We start from the raw sequence: 15,584 nt of genomic DNA, 5'->3' as shown, positions 1-15,584 counted from the left end.
GTGCCTCTACAGTTGTTAAAAAGAACATTCAATTTCAAGGCTCACAAGAATGACTGCAATTCTAAAAAAAAAAAAAAATAACATGGTTCTCCTGAAGCCCCACAATTTATGCCTCTCTGTATCTATCTCACCCACATATTTTGAATAGAGAACCCCATTTTAAATAAAGCAGAAGTAAACAAAGTGTAAAGTGGCAAGTATCAAATAGTTTATAGAATAAGTAGGTACTCTACCTGGAACATGGAGTCATGAGTATCTTGAAGTATTCTTTGGATATCATCAGGCACAGTCCAAGGACTCACCACATCTCGATCAGTGTCAGGATCAACACTCTCTGTCTGAACTGCAGTGGCAACTCGAGGAGGCTTTTGTGCTGAGCTTCTGCTGACTCTGCACTCAGCAGCTGAGGAGAAAAGACGCCAACCATAGCCCTGTAATACTTCTTGCACTTTTCATCCCAATCTCTTGAAACTCCTTCAAGAATAGAAGCTTCAGGTTCTAGGAACTAAAGCTGTGAGTAAATCCTTGTGAAAACAGCAAGCTCTGTTATCTAGAACTGATGTGGGTTTATGGTGAGAAAAGGCTGCTGGTTCCTTCCAGCCTCCTGCTCTGAACTGCCTTCCCAGGGCAGAACACAAAGTGGAACAGGACTATCATGATGGTGCCGTCCCCCACAAAAAGCACATTGCTTCCTTATTTGGCAGAGGACTAAACTAAATAAATTCTGAATTTGTGCCTCTTCAGAAGACATGGAACTTTGATGAAACCCTTAGCAGTGATGTGATATACTGGAAAAACAGATACAAGAAGGAGTCAGGAAACCAGAGAAAGATTGACCTGAATATAGAGTTTAAAAAGTGAATATGCGGAATGGAGAAAAATTATTTTTCACATGAGTAGAAGCAGTTCAGGAAATGTGTCTTTCTGCTTATCATTACTTCTCTCAATTTCCTATAGTGCAAGTCAAATACATTGACCTTTGACTATCCAAATTATGCCAATAGTATAATTCTGGTGTAAGGCAGAATATAATCAGGCCGCAGTATTTCCTAAGTCTCAGACTGATTCACTTCTCATTCTTTGATCAGAAATTCTGCTGCTGTTAACAAGTACTGTATCTGTTAAAGAATTTGATTAGGAACAATCTTTTTTGGATCCAGACCTACAAAGACAGGCATGGGAAAAGTACCACTAAAATCCAAAAGGGATCATTTTGTTAAGCTTAGTCAAATTTTTCTGTGCTAACATGGAATTATGACAAAATTATATATTAGATGGATACTGTACAGAGGGATAACAAAGACAATTCCTATTATAAAGAGCTCAGAGATTCAGCAGCATAGAAGGGCAAGGGAGAGGCAGAATTCTTGTGTCTTGGTCTGCAATTAACTTTCTCTCTGTGGGTTTGAATTGAAAGATAAAAGATTCTGTCCCTCATGATTTCATAATATGTGTTTCAGGAGTTCACCAAAATCTAGCACACTTATTTCAGTAATCTTGAAACTGTGACCTGGCAAAAAACTATTCAGAAGGTAAACAGAGATGGTTAAAATATTTCACAAGTTTCCAATTAAAATTATTTTCAAGTGGGGAAAAAATAATGAATTTTATTCTTCTAAACTAATGCTGTATCTGCATCCTATTCCCCCCCTGTATTATGTAGCATTATGTCATTGTTCTGTGTAACTTACAGTGTCTGGGCTTAACAGGACCATTTGTAGCATTTCTCAGTCTTCTTCTGGAGGTACTTTTCTGAAGCAGCATACAGGCATTTCCTGTAAAGAGAAAGTAAGCATTTTCTTTTTTAATGCTGATCAAATATACTCAAAGATGGTTAGAAATTTTTATCTACAAATTTGCTGCCTGGATTACATGGTACTCTTGTTGTGGCAATTTAAACTACCTGGGATTTAAAGAGAAGTGATAAGAAAAGGTAACTCTCATCATTTAGCAAAACAATAGCAGCAGAATTGCAAAAGCCTTAAGACAGGAAACATCCAGGTTTATAAATCTGATTTTTTACACAGATATCCCTCCCAAAAATCCAGCAGTCACCTGAAGATCCTCTTCAGTATGAGCCTTCATTAAAAAAGTTCTGATCTTACCCCTAGACTGTGTTAAACCAAGAGCTGGGGTGAAACGTTGAACTTTTTGACCAAAGCCAGGTTTGGCAGCAGTTCTGCTCCTTTCTGCCAGAACAGGACTGTTCAGATGCCCTCTGCAACGAGACAAAAATACCAACACAACAAAGCTTAAATACTTGAAACTGTGTACCATATACCCTTCCTCCACACAGGTCAGACCTCACAGGGCATATTCAGAAGAGACATAAAAGCCAGAGAAATGACATTCAGCCCAGAGAGCTGAGGACCAGCATCACACACTGCTTGTGGGGTCAGTAAGCCTCACCAGAATCACAACTGCTGCAATCACAGTAAACACACATCAAACTGACTTTACAGAGAGCCACCTTAGGTCCAACAAAACTTTTTAGTTGGTAGCTCCTGCCACTCCTAAGTGGATCCCTGCATGTTGTTCCTTAGCATGTCTGATTCTGGCTGGGCTGATGCACTTAAACTTCCCTTGGCCACACCCAGCAGGCTCTGCACAGCACTGACTACATTCAGTTTAATGTTATATGCTGGAACTGTAACCAAAAAGAGAAGTTTTACTGTAGTGAAAAAGAGAAGCAGAAATATTAAATGACAGGATTACCCTGTAAGTACAAAGATCTCCTACAGTTCTCTCCATATCTCTCCTATAAAAAGCAAAAAATTATATAAATAGGAAGAAAAACTACAATGCAATATACACCTGTATTAGATATATACACATGTAGCATTAATGCCATCAAATTGAGTAAATTAATCAGTTCATAACACTCAGATACCCTCATCTCCCCAAAAGGCAATAAGCAAGGTGTGAAAGTAAGAACAAGTAAAATCCTAAGCAATGAAAAATTAAGAAAGAGAACAAGTCTAGAGTTTGCACAGTAGAATTTTTATTTGCTTCTTGCTTGCTGTTTGATGCTCTTCAGGTCTATACTGCTGGTTATAGTCCAGTGGCACTCATGGAATCACTAAGGCTTCAGAGGACCTCCAGGATCAAGTACAACCTTTGATGGGATTACAAGCCTGTCAACCAGACCCTGGCCCCGATTTCCATGTCCAGTCACACCTCCAAGGGATGGTGATTCCACCACCTCCCTGGGCAGCCTGTTCCAGTGTTTAACCACCCTTACTGTAAAGGAACTGATGTGAGTATGGGTAGAACACTGTTTACAGCCCAACTCCTGAGTTGGCTTTTCAGTGCTCCAAAAGGCATTTTTAAGGCTCCCTCCATGATTTGCAGTACTGGTTTTAACAAGCCTGGAACAGGGACTTGAGAGTCCTCTGATCCAGACAAATTGTATCTTTGATTCCACCAGCATATGACTTTTCTCTCAAGCTATTCCTGTCTAAACTTGCTACAAAATTTGGAGGCTAGTAAAGACACCAGTAGAACAGAGCAGGTTTAATGCTTAAAGTGTTACCCTGCACTAGATGCCACCTTCCTCCTTCTGTAAGCTTGAGCTGATCTTGTGCTGGACAAGGTCCTGTGATCACTCGCTGGTGATGCCACTGTTTCAGACAACATTTCATTCATCAGAGAAAGTGCATCTGATACTCTGATTCTGTGATGCTCAGACAGCAGGGCTCTGCAGAGAAATAATATTACACATTACCTCATGCAGTCACTCACTTCACTGCAGCTGGCTTGTGAGTCCTGTAAGGCTACATGAAGAACTTTTTTACAAGATTTCACAGAAAATATACTAAGCCTTTTAAGAGATCATTAGCAAAAAGTGAGAACAATTCTTACCAAAGGGTTTGAGAGAATTAATGTTGGGGAAAGAAAACAAACAATGATATTTGGAAAGCAACAAATACAGTCAAAGGATAAAAATGTTCAGAATTTCTCTAAATGGTGAAGAAAATGTGGATTATTCATGCTTTTGGTTAAATTTCATTAATATCTGAAGTTTCATAAGCAATATAGTTAAAACGATCTCTACATCTTCCTCAGGACAGTAAAACTAATATAAAAATAAGGATTTAAAAGCAACTTACTTGTCTTTTTCTTCTTTCTTCTTCTGGAAGACTCTAATATCCTTTGAAGTAGGATAATGATGCTGTTTAAGAAAGTATAAAAATCTTTAACTAATTATGTACTGTGGTTGCATTCCAGTCTCTCACTCTCAAAATGTACTTACTTTACTTGAAAGTTACTGCTTAAGAAACTCTGAAAGCATGTGGTCCAACCAGGAAAATATGAAAATATGAAAGCATATGGTCCAACCAGGAAATTCAAGTAAGATTGTCTCTGTAACTTTTCATTCTCAAAAAACATACTAAAATCCTGCACATCTTCCATACCTCACATGCTTAAAATATTAACATTCCTAAGGAGATGTCCTCACAGTCAAGCTCAAAGTTTCAAATGGCCTCACCTCCAGTTTCCTAAAAATCAAGTGGTGTTCCTAATAACTGATATATAAAACAGAACAAGGTTGCACTTTGACTGTGTTCGCTAAAGTACAATTTGAAGTCTTTAATTCTTCTTTAAAAAAAAAAACCAAACCAATCCAAACCAAACCCAAACCATCCACTGAAAACTGAGAATCCCTTCACTAATGATTTCAGGAGAAAAGCCCATAGCAAAAGCATCAAGTGTATATTAATGGGCTGACAGGAAAGGGAGAGAAAGGGAGAGAAGCAGGACCCATTTTTCTTAAATCACTTCTCTCCACACATGTGCAGAAGAACACCGCAGTTCAATTGTTTAATCTTTTAGGGGAAATACTTTATTTCACATATATCTGTTACTCTTTCTGAAAGTGAATATAATTGAACTATTTAATCACAGGGAACTTGTGTATGTTACATATTTGCTGCTTGGGAGTTAAAACAAGTAGAGTTTCAGCCAGCAAGAATTTACAGCACATCCTGAATTCAACAAGTAGAAAGTGTAGAAAATATATCTGGTGTTGTTAGCTCTCATCTCCTGTAACCCCAGAGCTTCCTGTAACTCAGCAGGATCTTTTCAGGTCCTGAAGGCATCCAGATGGCAAATGCATATTTTAAGAGTAAACACCAATTGGAAAATGTCTTCTGAACTGCTTTTGTATGGTTTTTCCTAAGTTTTCTATTATTTCCAGCACAGAAAAATTTCCAGATCAGGCCATAAATGTGTTTTCACTAATAAAATTAAAATGTAAAAAAAGAAAATCTGAGAGTGGACTGTTCATTGAAATCAGCCTTCAACAAAATATATTGTAAGATACCTGACATATTTGGCATATTCTAGCACCTCTGCTGATCCCTCATGATTTTTGCATGCATGCCTGTGTGGGTAAAGGCAGTGACAACTACCCTCAGTATCCTGCCATGTTTGTAAAGGATGCCGGCATAGGAATGCTGCTTTTTAAATTCTCTGGGAGGCGTGTGGGAAGATGAAACAAGGTGTAAACATGTCTTAAGATCTGCTGTAGCTATCACTCCCTGGGAAACTCATGTCTCATCAGTGAATGTTGCAGCTGTATCCATCACTGTTGAGGATTACTCTGTAACAGCCACCTGCAGCCAGTGGTCACCACTGCAACCTCTGGAGAACGCTGGTGTATTTACTTACCTGACACAACCGTGACCATCTTCCAGTAAAATAAAAACATACACCTAGAAACCCTACATCACAATAGGAAAGAAAACCACCACCACTCCCAGCCTTTACATTATCTAACCTGAATAATCAACCCTTGTATAATAAGTAACAGTTACCCTTCAATACACCTGTTATTCTTACCACATTCTTTCTCGGGTTGAATGGATGATGTTCTTTCTGTCTTTGCTCATCTAGTTTCTTCAAGTATTCTTTCATTCTTTCCTTTTGCTTTCTTTTCATCCATGTTTGGATCTCTTTCCTTTCTTTTTCTGTTCTTTGAGAATGCCCAGAAGCAGAATCAAGGACCCTGAGGGCAGATGTGAACAGGAAATAATCTAGCACATCCTGTAAATTGCAAACAATGGCAACTACATGATATAACAAAAAACATTGAAAACCCTTTAAAATCCTGACATAGCTAGAAGCATAAGTAGCAAACAAGAGGGGAAATTTTCTTTTGCAAACTTTTACTAAATAAAATCCTGGTAAACAAGTAATTTCCAAGACATTTCCTAAAACTATTCTTTTACTTGTCAGCTACATTCACATAACAGAACTAGAGCTTAAACTGGTGGGAACTGTGTCACTAATGCAGCAGACTGGTGACTTGAACAGCTGCATATTTTTGTCTTGTCAGCAATTGATATCACAAACTGCAGTAGGAAACAGCTATCATTATGACTTCTCTCAGGAAAGAGCACAGCTGATTTCATAACTGACAGTCAGGAAGGTGTAGAAATCTCCAGCAGGGAGAGGAACATGACAAGCTGGAATCTGGGGCTCAAAGTTTCTGAAGCTGCTGTGCCACTGGCAGGAAATATCTGTTCTGTCTTTCAGAACTGCTTTAAAAGACCTGAAGGTCTGAACTGAATCACCTCTATAAAACCAGTTGTATAAAACCAGTGCTCCAGCCTATACCTAGCAGAAGATAAGCAAATAAGAAGGAAAGAATTTCAAAACCAGAATACTAGAAAACAATAAGTACATTTGACAATAATGACCAGTAGATTTGTGGCAATTACAAGCTCTAATACTAGTCCCACTAACACCAAACCACATACTTGCTCCCATTGTTTACAGGGTGTGGACCACACGAATAACCAGTGTTAAAATGATTTAAGCAATACACAACAAAAACCAGCCATGGTATTACCTAAAGGTTTTCTTAGCCTGTGTTCTTGCAAAGCCCAGCTCCAGCAGAGAGGTGTCACTTTCTAGCACACGATCATTCACCACATCAGTAACATCATTTGGACCAGTAATTTGCAGATCTTCTAAAGAGCTTGATGTTAGGTAGGAAAAAAACCTGTTACTAAATTTATGTAGAACATCCCTGTAAAAACAACAAACTAAATCCCTTTCTTTTATACTTAAAACAACAACATCCAGGTTGTTTTACATAGAGCCTTTGGACTGAATATTCTTTCCCCACATCTCCACTGGGTTAGTACACTTGAGTGAGCTTTGATGAGGACAGAAGGAGCAAGACCTGATTGTCCCAACAGAGGGACAATCCCCAGCCCAAGCTCAAATGCTTGAGCTCTGCTGTGGTGTGTGAACATGGCTGGCCCACAGGAGGCTGAGCCTGGCAGGCAGGAGCACCACAGGGTTTGTATTGCTGCCCATGAGGAGATAAGGTTAGGAGGTGCTACCAGTTTCAGTGGTACTCAAATCTCAATGACCTTCTGAGCAAGAACCAGTGTCAGTGAGAGCACAGCTTCACCTATATTCTCTCAAATTCTTTCCTCTCTTTCAATCAGTTGGTCCCAGTAAAAAACAAATCTCCTAATTTAGGACTGCTAGCCATCCTTATCTGCTAAAGTTTTGCCTTACACCCATACTCCACCTTATATAATCACTTCCTAATCTACTTCAGTCACAACAACTAGTTCCACTTAAAATACCAGAAAAATAGGATAAGCCATTCAGTTTACAGCTATGCTTCAAGCAAAGCAATAAAGATGGGTAATGGAGCAGAATGACCAGGAAGAAAGGAAACCAGCTAGTCTTTTCTACTGGATACAGAAGACTAACAGTAGCTAAAAGTGAAAATATATATGTCAGACCATTTTATTTTATGCATAGGCTCTTCCCAGTTTTGAAATCTTCAGTCTGTTGCTTTATACTTTTCACACAGTAAGACTTTAAAAACATTCTGGTGGTAGCTTGCCCTCATGGAAAGCTACCCACAGCAGCTGCATGTATTTTGCTGAAAAAGTGGTTTACAAATAGGAGAAATAACAGATGCACACAGACAAGAGCACCATCTACATTAACAGCTCCAATACCTTTAATTAGTAAAGAACTCTGAATGCTTCTAGAGCTTTTGCGTGAAGCAAATCTAACAGGCACCACCAAAGTCAGAGTAAATGCCTGAAATTAGCTAACAAAAGGGATTTTATTGAGGTTGAAAATAAATTATTCAATTTTTATAAAGTGATGATTCCACCCCGTCAGTCACCTTTTTGGTAAGCTGTCAATAACACCAGTCTCAAAATACATACCCAGGACATAAATCTCTGCATATGTGAGAACCTGAAACAGAAACAATCCTTGTTAATAATACCTCTGCACTTTTACACACACTAATCATATGTATGTTAAACAGCCCGTAGGATAAAATATAGAAACATATCAACAACAATTGATATTTGACAGTTGACATTAAAAATAAATTAATATGGTACATAAGCTTAAAAGTCTGTGAAACAACGCATCATTGACTGCCAGGTGAGCACAGAGGCTCCAGAGAGCATTAATTAACAGCTCCTGGCTTTTGCAGGTAGTTTTGCTGGAAGATATTGTCACTGTTCACAGTCTTCTGCCATGACCAACTAACTGGAAATAGTCTGTTCCAATTAATTATACAGTGTTTCTTGGAAAATTAATGATTGGCACTTACTTGAGAAATCCAGGTACTCAGAAGAAGCTTGGAATTCGGAAGATGCAACTGAAGAGCAGTATGGTTGTCTTGGAAGGAAGAGCACTGCTTCCTCTCCTAAACTAATCTCTCCATCTCAAAAAATTATAGTTGTAACTTAGTATCACCTATAGTTTTTTTAGCTCGGAAATAACAAGTTTATACGTAGAAAACTCTATTGCTCTTTTCAAAACTTAACTGTGTGTGTGTACTATTTGAGATTCACTAGTACTGTATACAGACACAGGAACCATGTTTTAATACCTTTTAAGACAGACTGCTGTAAATGTGGCTATCAAATGCACATTCACATGTACAAAGCACATACCACTTTTGGGAGCCTGACTGCAAGAAATGCAGGCAATACACAGAGAAAACAATACAACTGCATTTTTAACCTCAGGCAACAGGCTGCTTGCAGAATGATCTTCCGTCCTCCTTTTAATGCTACTGTAGTCTTCATAATTGCCAAAATCAATTTACCCTCAGTTTTCAAAATGACTAGACCTCATAAAATGATCTTTTAAGACACAGACAGTAGTTACTGTACAGAGAAATAAACCCATTGATTTTGCCAATGTAGGCTGGATTTAATAGAGAGATCACCTCTCTAGACACAGGTAGATGACAGAGATGATCAAGACAGTTTTTGGACGAAGCTTTGAGTGTTCTGTGATATCATAGTCATTTATATTCACTTAGGTAAATAAGTACAAATCAGCACAGTGATGGGTTTCAGAAACAGACCCAATGCTGACTATTTTCTTTCAGTAACAGTGAATTTGAGTGCAAGTATGATTCAGTACTGAAGTGTTTTCAAAACTTAGTGAAGCTGTTATGTCATGCAACAAACTCATTATCACACAGCAATGAAGCCATTCTGAATAATGCAATCTAGAAAGACTCATGCCTGACTTTATTGAGCTCATTCACATTATGTAACATTCTGTGTAACAGCCATGAGGAAGTGCTACAGCATGAAGAAAAGGTTTACTTATTTTTAAAAGATGCAAAGAGGAAAAATATACAATAAAGTTTATACCAGAAGGTGACTTCAGGCCACTTGGAAACTTAGAAGCCAAGGCTGAAGAAGCAGAAGAGTGTGCATCCACTGTAGTAGAACTGGGCATACGATATTTCAAGTTTAAGCTCTCCTTTTGATCATCAATAACATCTTCAAAAATCATGCCCATCAAATGATCTTCTGATTCTATGGAAAAAACCAAAATTGTACTTAGTGCAGACCAATGGTGAATCCTCAAAATGCAGAAACTATCGTATATCTTGGTTAGTGGCATTTTAATTTATCGGTCACCTACACCAGCCTGGACCTGGATCTTCTGTGCCTCCCCACAGAAGGGCACCTCCTGGGCTGTGCTCTGTGAACCAGTCCTGCACACACAAAGAAAATTACTGGACCAGGAGTTGCTCTGGATGAGTCTAAAGGACATCCTAAATATCGTCTTACGTATGATCACAGATATAGCCATGATTTGATTCCACCACTTGGCTTTGCATTAACTCCATAAGTGGATTAGACAATGTTCTTGGCACAGCCCAGTAGCTATAAGTAGGTACTACATAGTTACTTGTTAGATAAACAATAAATCATTCAATACCTCTGCTCTAGTAAACAGTTAAGCTGATGTAAGATTTTAATAAAACCAGGTAGACTGACTACCTTTAATTTTATTTCCTTCTCTGGTATTTTTGATTTATATTTCAGTAACACCTTTAGGGATTGCAGTAAATGTCTGTGGTAACTAAAAGTTATTAAATATGCATATTCCATGGTAAATTTCTTATCCTTCTGTTAACTGGACACATACCAGCACCAATGACTCCAGCAGCTTCAGAGACTGCAGGATGAGCACCAAGGTCTGAATCAGCAGCCATTTCAAAATCTTCTATCAGCTTCACTAACTGTAAGTGAAACCAAAAAGCTAGGTAATGATACTTCCTTCAAGGTATTTCTGAGACTTACACCACACATACTTATGCAAAGTCCACTTTAAATATATTTTTCTTGTCAGAATCTTCTGAACTTCTGAATTTTAATGTAGTGTTCTGACTGAAAACAAACAAAAATGTTCAGGAATCAAAGTAGCTCAAGTAGATTAATTTCATGTAAGAATTACAATCTTCTGGATACTTACTTAGAGAAAAATACATATAAACTATTATTTGTTTGAACAGTTTTACTTCTACCAATCACATTGTGCTTAAAGTAGCTGAAGTTCTCCAATATATATTTTATCTAAAACCCACAGATATTAAAAGACTTCCAACATCTTCATAAGTCTGAAGTTTCAAACTAGAAAATGAAAACTAAAACTAACCTAGAGTGAGATACTTTACTGACCATTAGTCTCAAAAAGAACAAATCTCAAAACTGATACGTAATACATGAGAAATTGTTATAATAGAAATGACCAACAAGTATGAACTTTAAAAAAAGACCAAAAAAAGGGTTTTTCTTTAGGATTTGTCTAGATACCCAGAAGTTTTAAAACCCAGGTGCTATGAAATGCTGAAACAAATACAGGATATATCAAGATTTTTTTTCCCTACAGGCTTTTAAAAAAATCTGACTTAAGTAACAACCTTGATGAAGAATGTAAGTGATTAAATAATCCACCTGAGTGTAATAACTGTGTGTAAGTGACACAATGAGGTCTTTACGTTTCTGTGAATCATAGAAAACCATGAGTTAGAAGAGACCTAAAAAATCCATCACAGCCCAATTTTATTTTAATTACATATTGCAGGATTTATAAAGATGGCAAAAATGCAAGTAATTTATTAAACAAATTGGATCAGGTTCCAGAAATAGTCACAGAATATTTTGCAGAGGTAAAGCTGCAGAAGTCTTTGCCAAAAAAGGTCTCCTGCTCAGCCTGAACTCAGTTACACAGAAATTAAGTATGTTCTGCCCATTCATTAATAACATCACCATTCTGGCCAACATTTGATCCATTGTAAGCAACCATGTCGCCCAACAAATTCAGCACTAAATATGAAAGAACACTGTATATACATATATGTAAAATTTGTATTATAATATAGATAATATTTTGATATTATATATAATGTTACAAATATTATAGATAGATAGATAGATAGATAGACAGACAATCAGACAGACAGACAGATAGATAGATATTATTCTCAGTATCTTTCAACAGATACTAAGCAGGTTTGAGAATCGTTCCAAAATGGAAGTTTTGTCTTTAGCTAAAATATAAACTGTTTAAATACCAACAATTAGCACTTACCATTTTGCTGTTTTTGAAATCCTGCTCCATATTTTCTACTATGTTCTCTAGTACACGTAATTGCATATCCATTTCCTTCTGCTTTGTGGAAAAGTATTCTTTTTCAATTAGTTTGAGTGGAAGCCCTGAAGAAGGAAGAGCTCCTCCATCTTCATGTGCTATGTTCCAAGTTACAATACCTGTAGCGGAATCTGACTTATCTTCCTTTTGCAATTTGTTTGACACATTCTTCTGCTGATCATCTTAAAACAAAATTTTTAAAAAAAGAATACACCAGTATAGTTAAAAAAGCCAAAAGCACCTAAATACTGCACATAATTGTAAGGCATAAATGTGCCATACCTAATAGAGTGTTTTAGAAGACAAGAATCAGTACAAAAGAAGTCATATGTATCAATGTTGATGTTTAAGACTAAAAAAAACATGAGGTTAATTGGGAAAAGACTGCAGATTTTCTGTGGGAGTATTACAACAAAAGAGTATTACTTTTTCTTGGATTTAAAACTGAAATGGTTTACCTTGCTTCTGAAGAGCTCCAGGTGGAACTGGTGGAACTGCATTAGTAACAGAAGCTGCTGTGTGATGAAGTTTTGCAGTAGATGGAATTTCAAGCTTCTCATTCTGCTGTTCAGCAGCTCTCTCTTCTGCAGACTCAGGTTTCATGGGCAAATTGCTAAGGATGTCACTGTCTTCAATGTCAATCACACTGATATATTCCTGTTTATGCTAAACAAAAAGATAATGAAGAATTATACAGTATGCGTTTTGAATGAGCTACTTATAGTGCATTGTTCACCATTTCCTGTGTTTACCTCTTGACATTTGTAGATGAAAGGCTTTTTTGTTTTGGGAACAAATTAAATACAATCTTCCCTACCACACCACACAAGTGACTCATACAGATGCAAAGAACCCAAATACATGAAGACAAACAGTATACTTAAAATGCATTTAAGCCACATGTACACTAGATCACTAACCAAATCAGGTGCATCTGACAGAAGGGATGGTAAAGATTTCTCCTTCACCTCAGTGGGGAAATTCGGGTTTAAATACATGTCTGGCAGTAGTATCTCAGAGGAACGGGATGATTCTACAAGGAAATAATAATAGTCAGTATTATATTTACAGAAAAAGCCACAAAAACTTCAGACTATTAAGAAACAGCTCTGCATTCTCTAGAAGATAAGAAAAGCTTTGACTAAGCTGCCATCTAGATTGCTATTAATATCTAAGTCCCTCCTACTTAGGTAAAAAAAAAATCTGCATCTGCACTTAATCCAAAGAAATTAGATTACTCAGATAGAAACCTCTAATAAAACTATCTGCAAATGAGTCATGGGATGTAGTAAAATTATCTTCAAATAAAAAAACATTGTTGAATTTCACAATAATGGAAAAATTAGTATGCTCTCTTGGTACCACAGCAAAATAGTTGGGTACTGAAATCTATGTAATTTATTGATGAAACAATGCCACTGCAGCTCAATTTCATGTGATGTGTTATAACATCTCACTGATCAATTCATTTGGTCTACATTACAATAAATCTAAAGATTAAATGGGCACTAAAATCAAGCTAAAATCCACAAAATGAGGATTGGGTTTCAGAAAGTCAGATAAATTCGCATGTTATTTGCACCCTGCATTAAGCTGTATCAGGTAGAAAACCCATGTTAGAATACTTTTATAGACTTCCCAAACAACAAATGAAGTGGAGAAAGACTGCAGCCACACCTGATACAGGAACAGATGTGACCAGCCCATTTTCTTGAACTTTGGAAACCTCATTTCCACCACTGATTCCATGATCCTGATGTGATTTGAGCTCTTGATTGGAAAAAAAAAAAGAGACCAGAATGTATGAGTTTACATAAAGAAAAGACACCAATGGCATTATCTGAGTGTACATTTCTGATTTGCCAGTTCACAAAGAAAAGTGGGGAAGAGGAAAGGAAGGAATTTCAGTCAAGTGTGAAACATTGTCTAAAGTGCATTTAGATAAATTCAAGTTAAATTAAAACAAGCTTTCAGAAAAAGTTTCAGCAGAACTGACTTACAGAAAGCATGAAGAGACTCTTACATAATTGTGTCAGTAATATTTTTAATTATAATTATTTTAACTACTGCTTTATAATTTATATTCCTTTTTTCTAGTTTAATTCTTTTAGAAACAAGAAAACTGCACAAAAACTTGCTTTCTCTTTACAAACTTGCTGCATTTTGAAAACTGATCAAATAGCAAAACTAATCAAGACCAACACCAGAAACAGCTGGTTTCTGTAGATTACCTGTGTAGCACTTACCAGGACAAGTATTTGTACTTGCATCTTGAGTTTCTGCTAGCTTTTTTCCAAGAGAAGCCAAATAATGTAGATCTGCTGAGGTAATACTTTCTTTATCCATTGCATCTAAAATGTGATAATACAAAATAGGTGTCTATTACTGATAAAAAAAAATTGACATATTTGAAAGCAATTATACTAACTCATAACTATGGGCTCCAACATTTTCTTACTTGTATTTATGACAGATAATTTTCACTTGTCTCTAAGCATACCTCAAAAATGACTCCAAGAAAAGTTCATGCTACCAATTTTATGTGAATAAACAACTGACACAATGTTACACTGAATTACAACCAATATTCAGTTTAGCTATGTGAATTTAAATTAAATATTTTAATATGCTGAACAGTAACAGTCTGTTTCACATTCTAAAAGGAGGGGAGGAATATTTATGATATGTATGTCTTCATTTCTCTATTGTTGTTTCTACAAATTTGCATTTCTTAAAGGCCAAACTTCAGAGAAAGAACTGCATTTTGTCCTGTGACAGAACTGAATATTGTCATGAATTAACATATTATACAAAGAAGGAAATCTTTCCACAGGTCTGGTCTTCATATGGCAGGCTAGAAACACTGCATGTATTGAGTTTCTTTTACAAGAGCCCTAAATTTTGTGTAATTAGAATATGCAGGCAAATAATGTTGGAATAATATATTTTTAAAATGCATTAAAAATTTAGGATTGGAAATGTTTACAGAATTATTTTGATTAATCACATGACCAGAAGTCACTGTCAACCACAGCTAATTAACTTGACATACTAGTATTTTTTCATTAACTCTATTGTTTATAAACATAAATACAAGATTATCACTCATTTTGAAGAAAAATTAAAATACTTCTAAAATTTTTGTGAAAACTATTCTGATTCTTCAGATAATTTGCACAAGATTTTAAATTTGCCTGCATCTCTCTTCATACCAATCCCCAACAAAACGAGTGTCTCCCAAAAATTCTGGATCTGGACACCTGTTGTACATCCTGAAAGGTGTAGGGAAAGATCCCATAAGACAGAAAGCTCTACTGACCACAAAGCACATTATCCTAGTTTTTAACATGGAGATTATTGTAGAGTTTAACTGTGAATTCTAACAGACTAATGTTTGGTTTTTTTTTTTTTTTTTTTTTTTTTTGAGTTCTCAAAACAATAAAAAGACTTGTACTTGCCCATTGACATGAAAAAACCATCTTGAACGCACGATGTCAACTTTGGTTTGTGATCCTAATATAAGGAAAAAAAAGAATTCTCTTTAAAAAATAGTTCCTGTGCAGAGTAAAGGCTTTCGTGGTGATGTTAACTATCCAATATACCTCATATGAGTAATGATTTGGGCGAAA

General features: G+C 36.4%; 1 protein-coding gene across 1 annotated transcript in view; it reads right to left on the bottom strand.

Moving 5' to 3' along the window:
• Positions 1-15,584, bottom strand: part of CPLANE1 (ciliogenesis and planar polarity effector complex subunit 1) — a 65,928-nt gene that overhangs the window by 2,341 nt on the left and 48,003 nt on the right. Inside the window, exons 38-54 of the mRNA XM_054283435.1 lie at positions 15,414-15,468; positions 14,202-14,306; positions 13,633-13,725; positions 12,876-12,988; positions 12,414-12,621; positions 11,896-12,137; positions 10,450-10,543; positions 9,663-9,830; positions 8,603-8,716; positions 8,205-8,235; positions 6,854-6,982; positions 5,842-6,007; positions 4,110-4,171; positions 3,533-3,697; positions 2,106-2,218; positions 1,692-1,775; positions 234-403 (exon numbers count right to left, since the gene is read on the bottom strand). Coding sequence (XP_054139410.1) covers positions 234-403; positions 1,692-1,775; positions 2,106-2,218; positions 3,533-3,697; positions 4,110-4,171; positions 5,842-6,007; positions 6,854-6,982; positions 8,205-8,235; positions 8,603-8,716; positions 9,663-9,830; positions 10,450-10,543; positions 11,896-12,137; positions 12,414-12,621; positions 12,876-12,988; positions 13,633-13,725; positions 14,202-14,306; positions 15,414-15,468 — 2,112 coding nt within the window. The remainder of the gene's footprint in view (positions 1-233; positions 404-1,691; positions 1,776-2,105; positions 2,219-3,532; positions 3,698-4,109; positions 4,172-5,841; positions 6,008-6,853; positions 6,983-8,204; positions 8,236-8,602; positions 8,717-9,662; positions 9,831-10,449; positions 10,544-11,895; positions 12,138-12,413; positions 12,622-12,875; positions 12,989-13,632; positions 13,726-14,201; positions 14,307-15,413; positions 15,469-15,584) is intronic.

The sequence above is a fragment of the Melozone crissalis genome, unplaced genomic scaffold (assembly GCF_028551555.1).
Source record: "Melozone crissalis strain CALT ecotype California unplaced genomic scaffold, PUWL_Pcris_2 ptg000036l_1, whole genome shotgun sequence".
NCBI classification, from domain to species: Eukaryota; Metazoa; Chordata; class Aves; order Passeriformes; family Passerellidae; genus Melozone; species Melozone crissalis.
The sequence above is the reverse complement of the archived record's forward strand: the minus strand, read 5'-3'. Positions and strand labels throughout refer to the sequence as shown.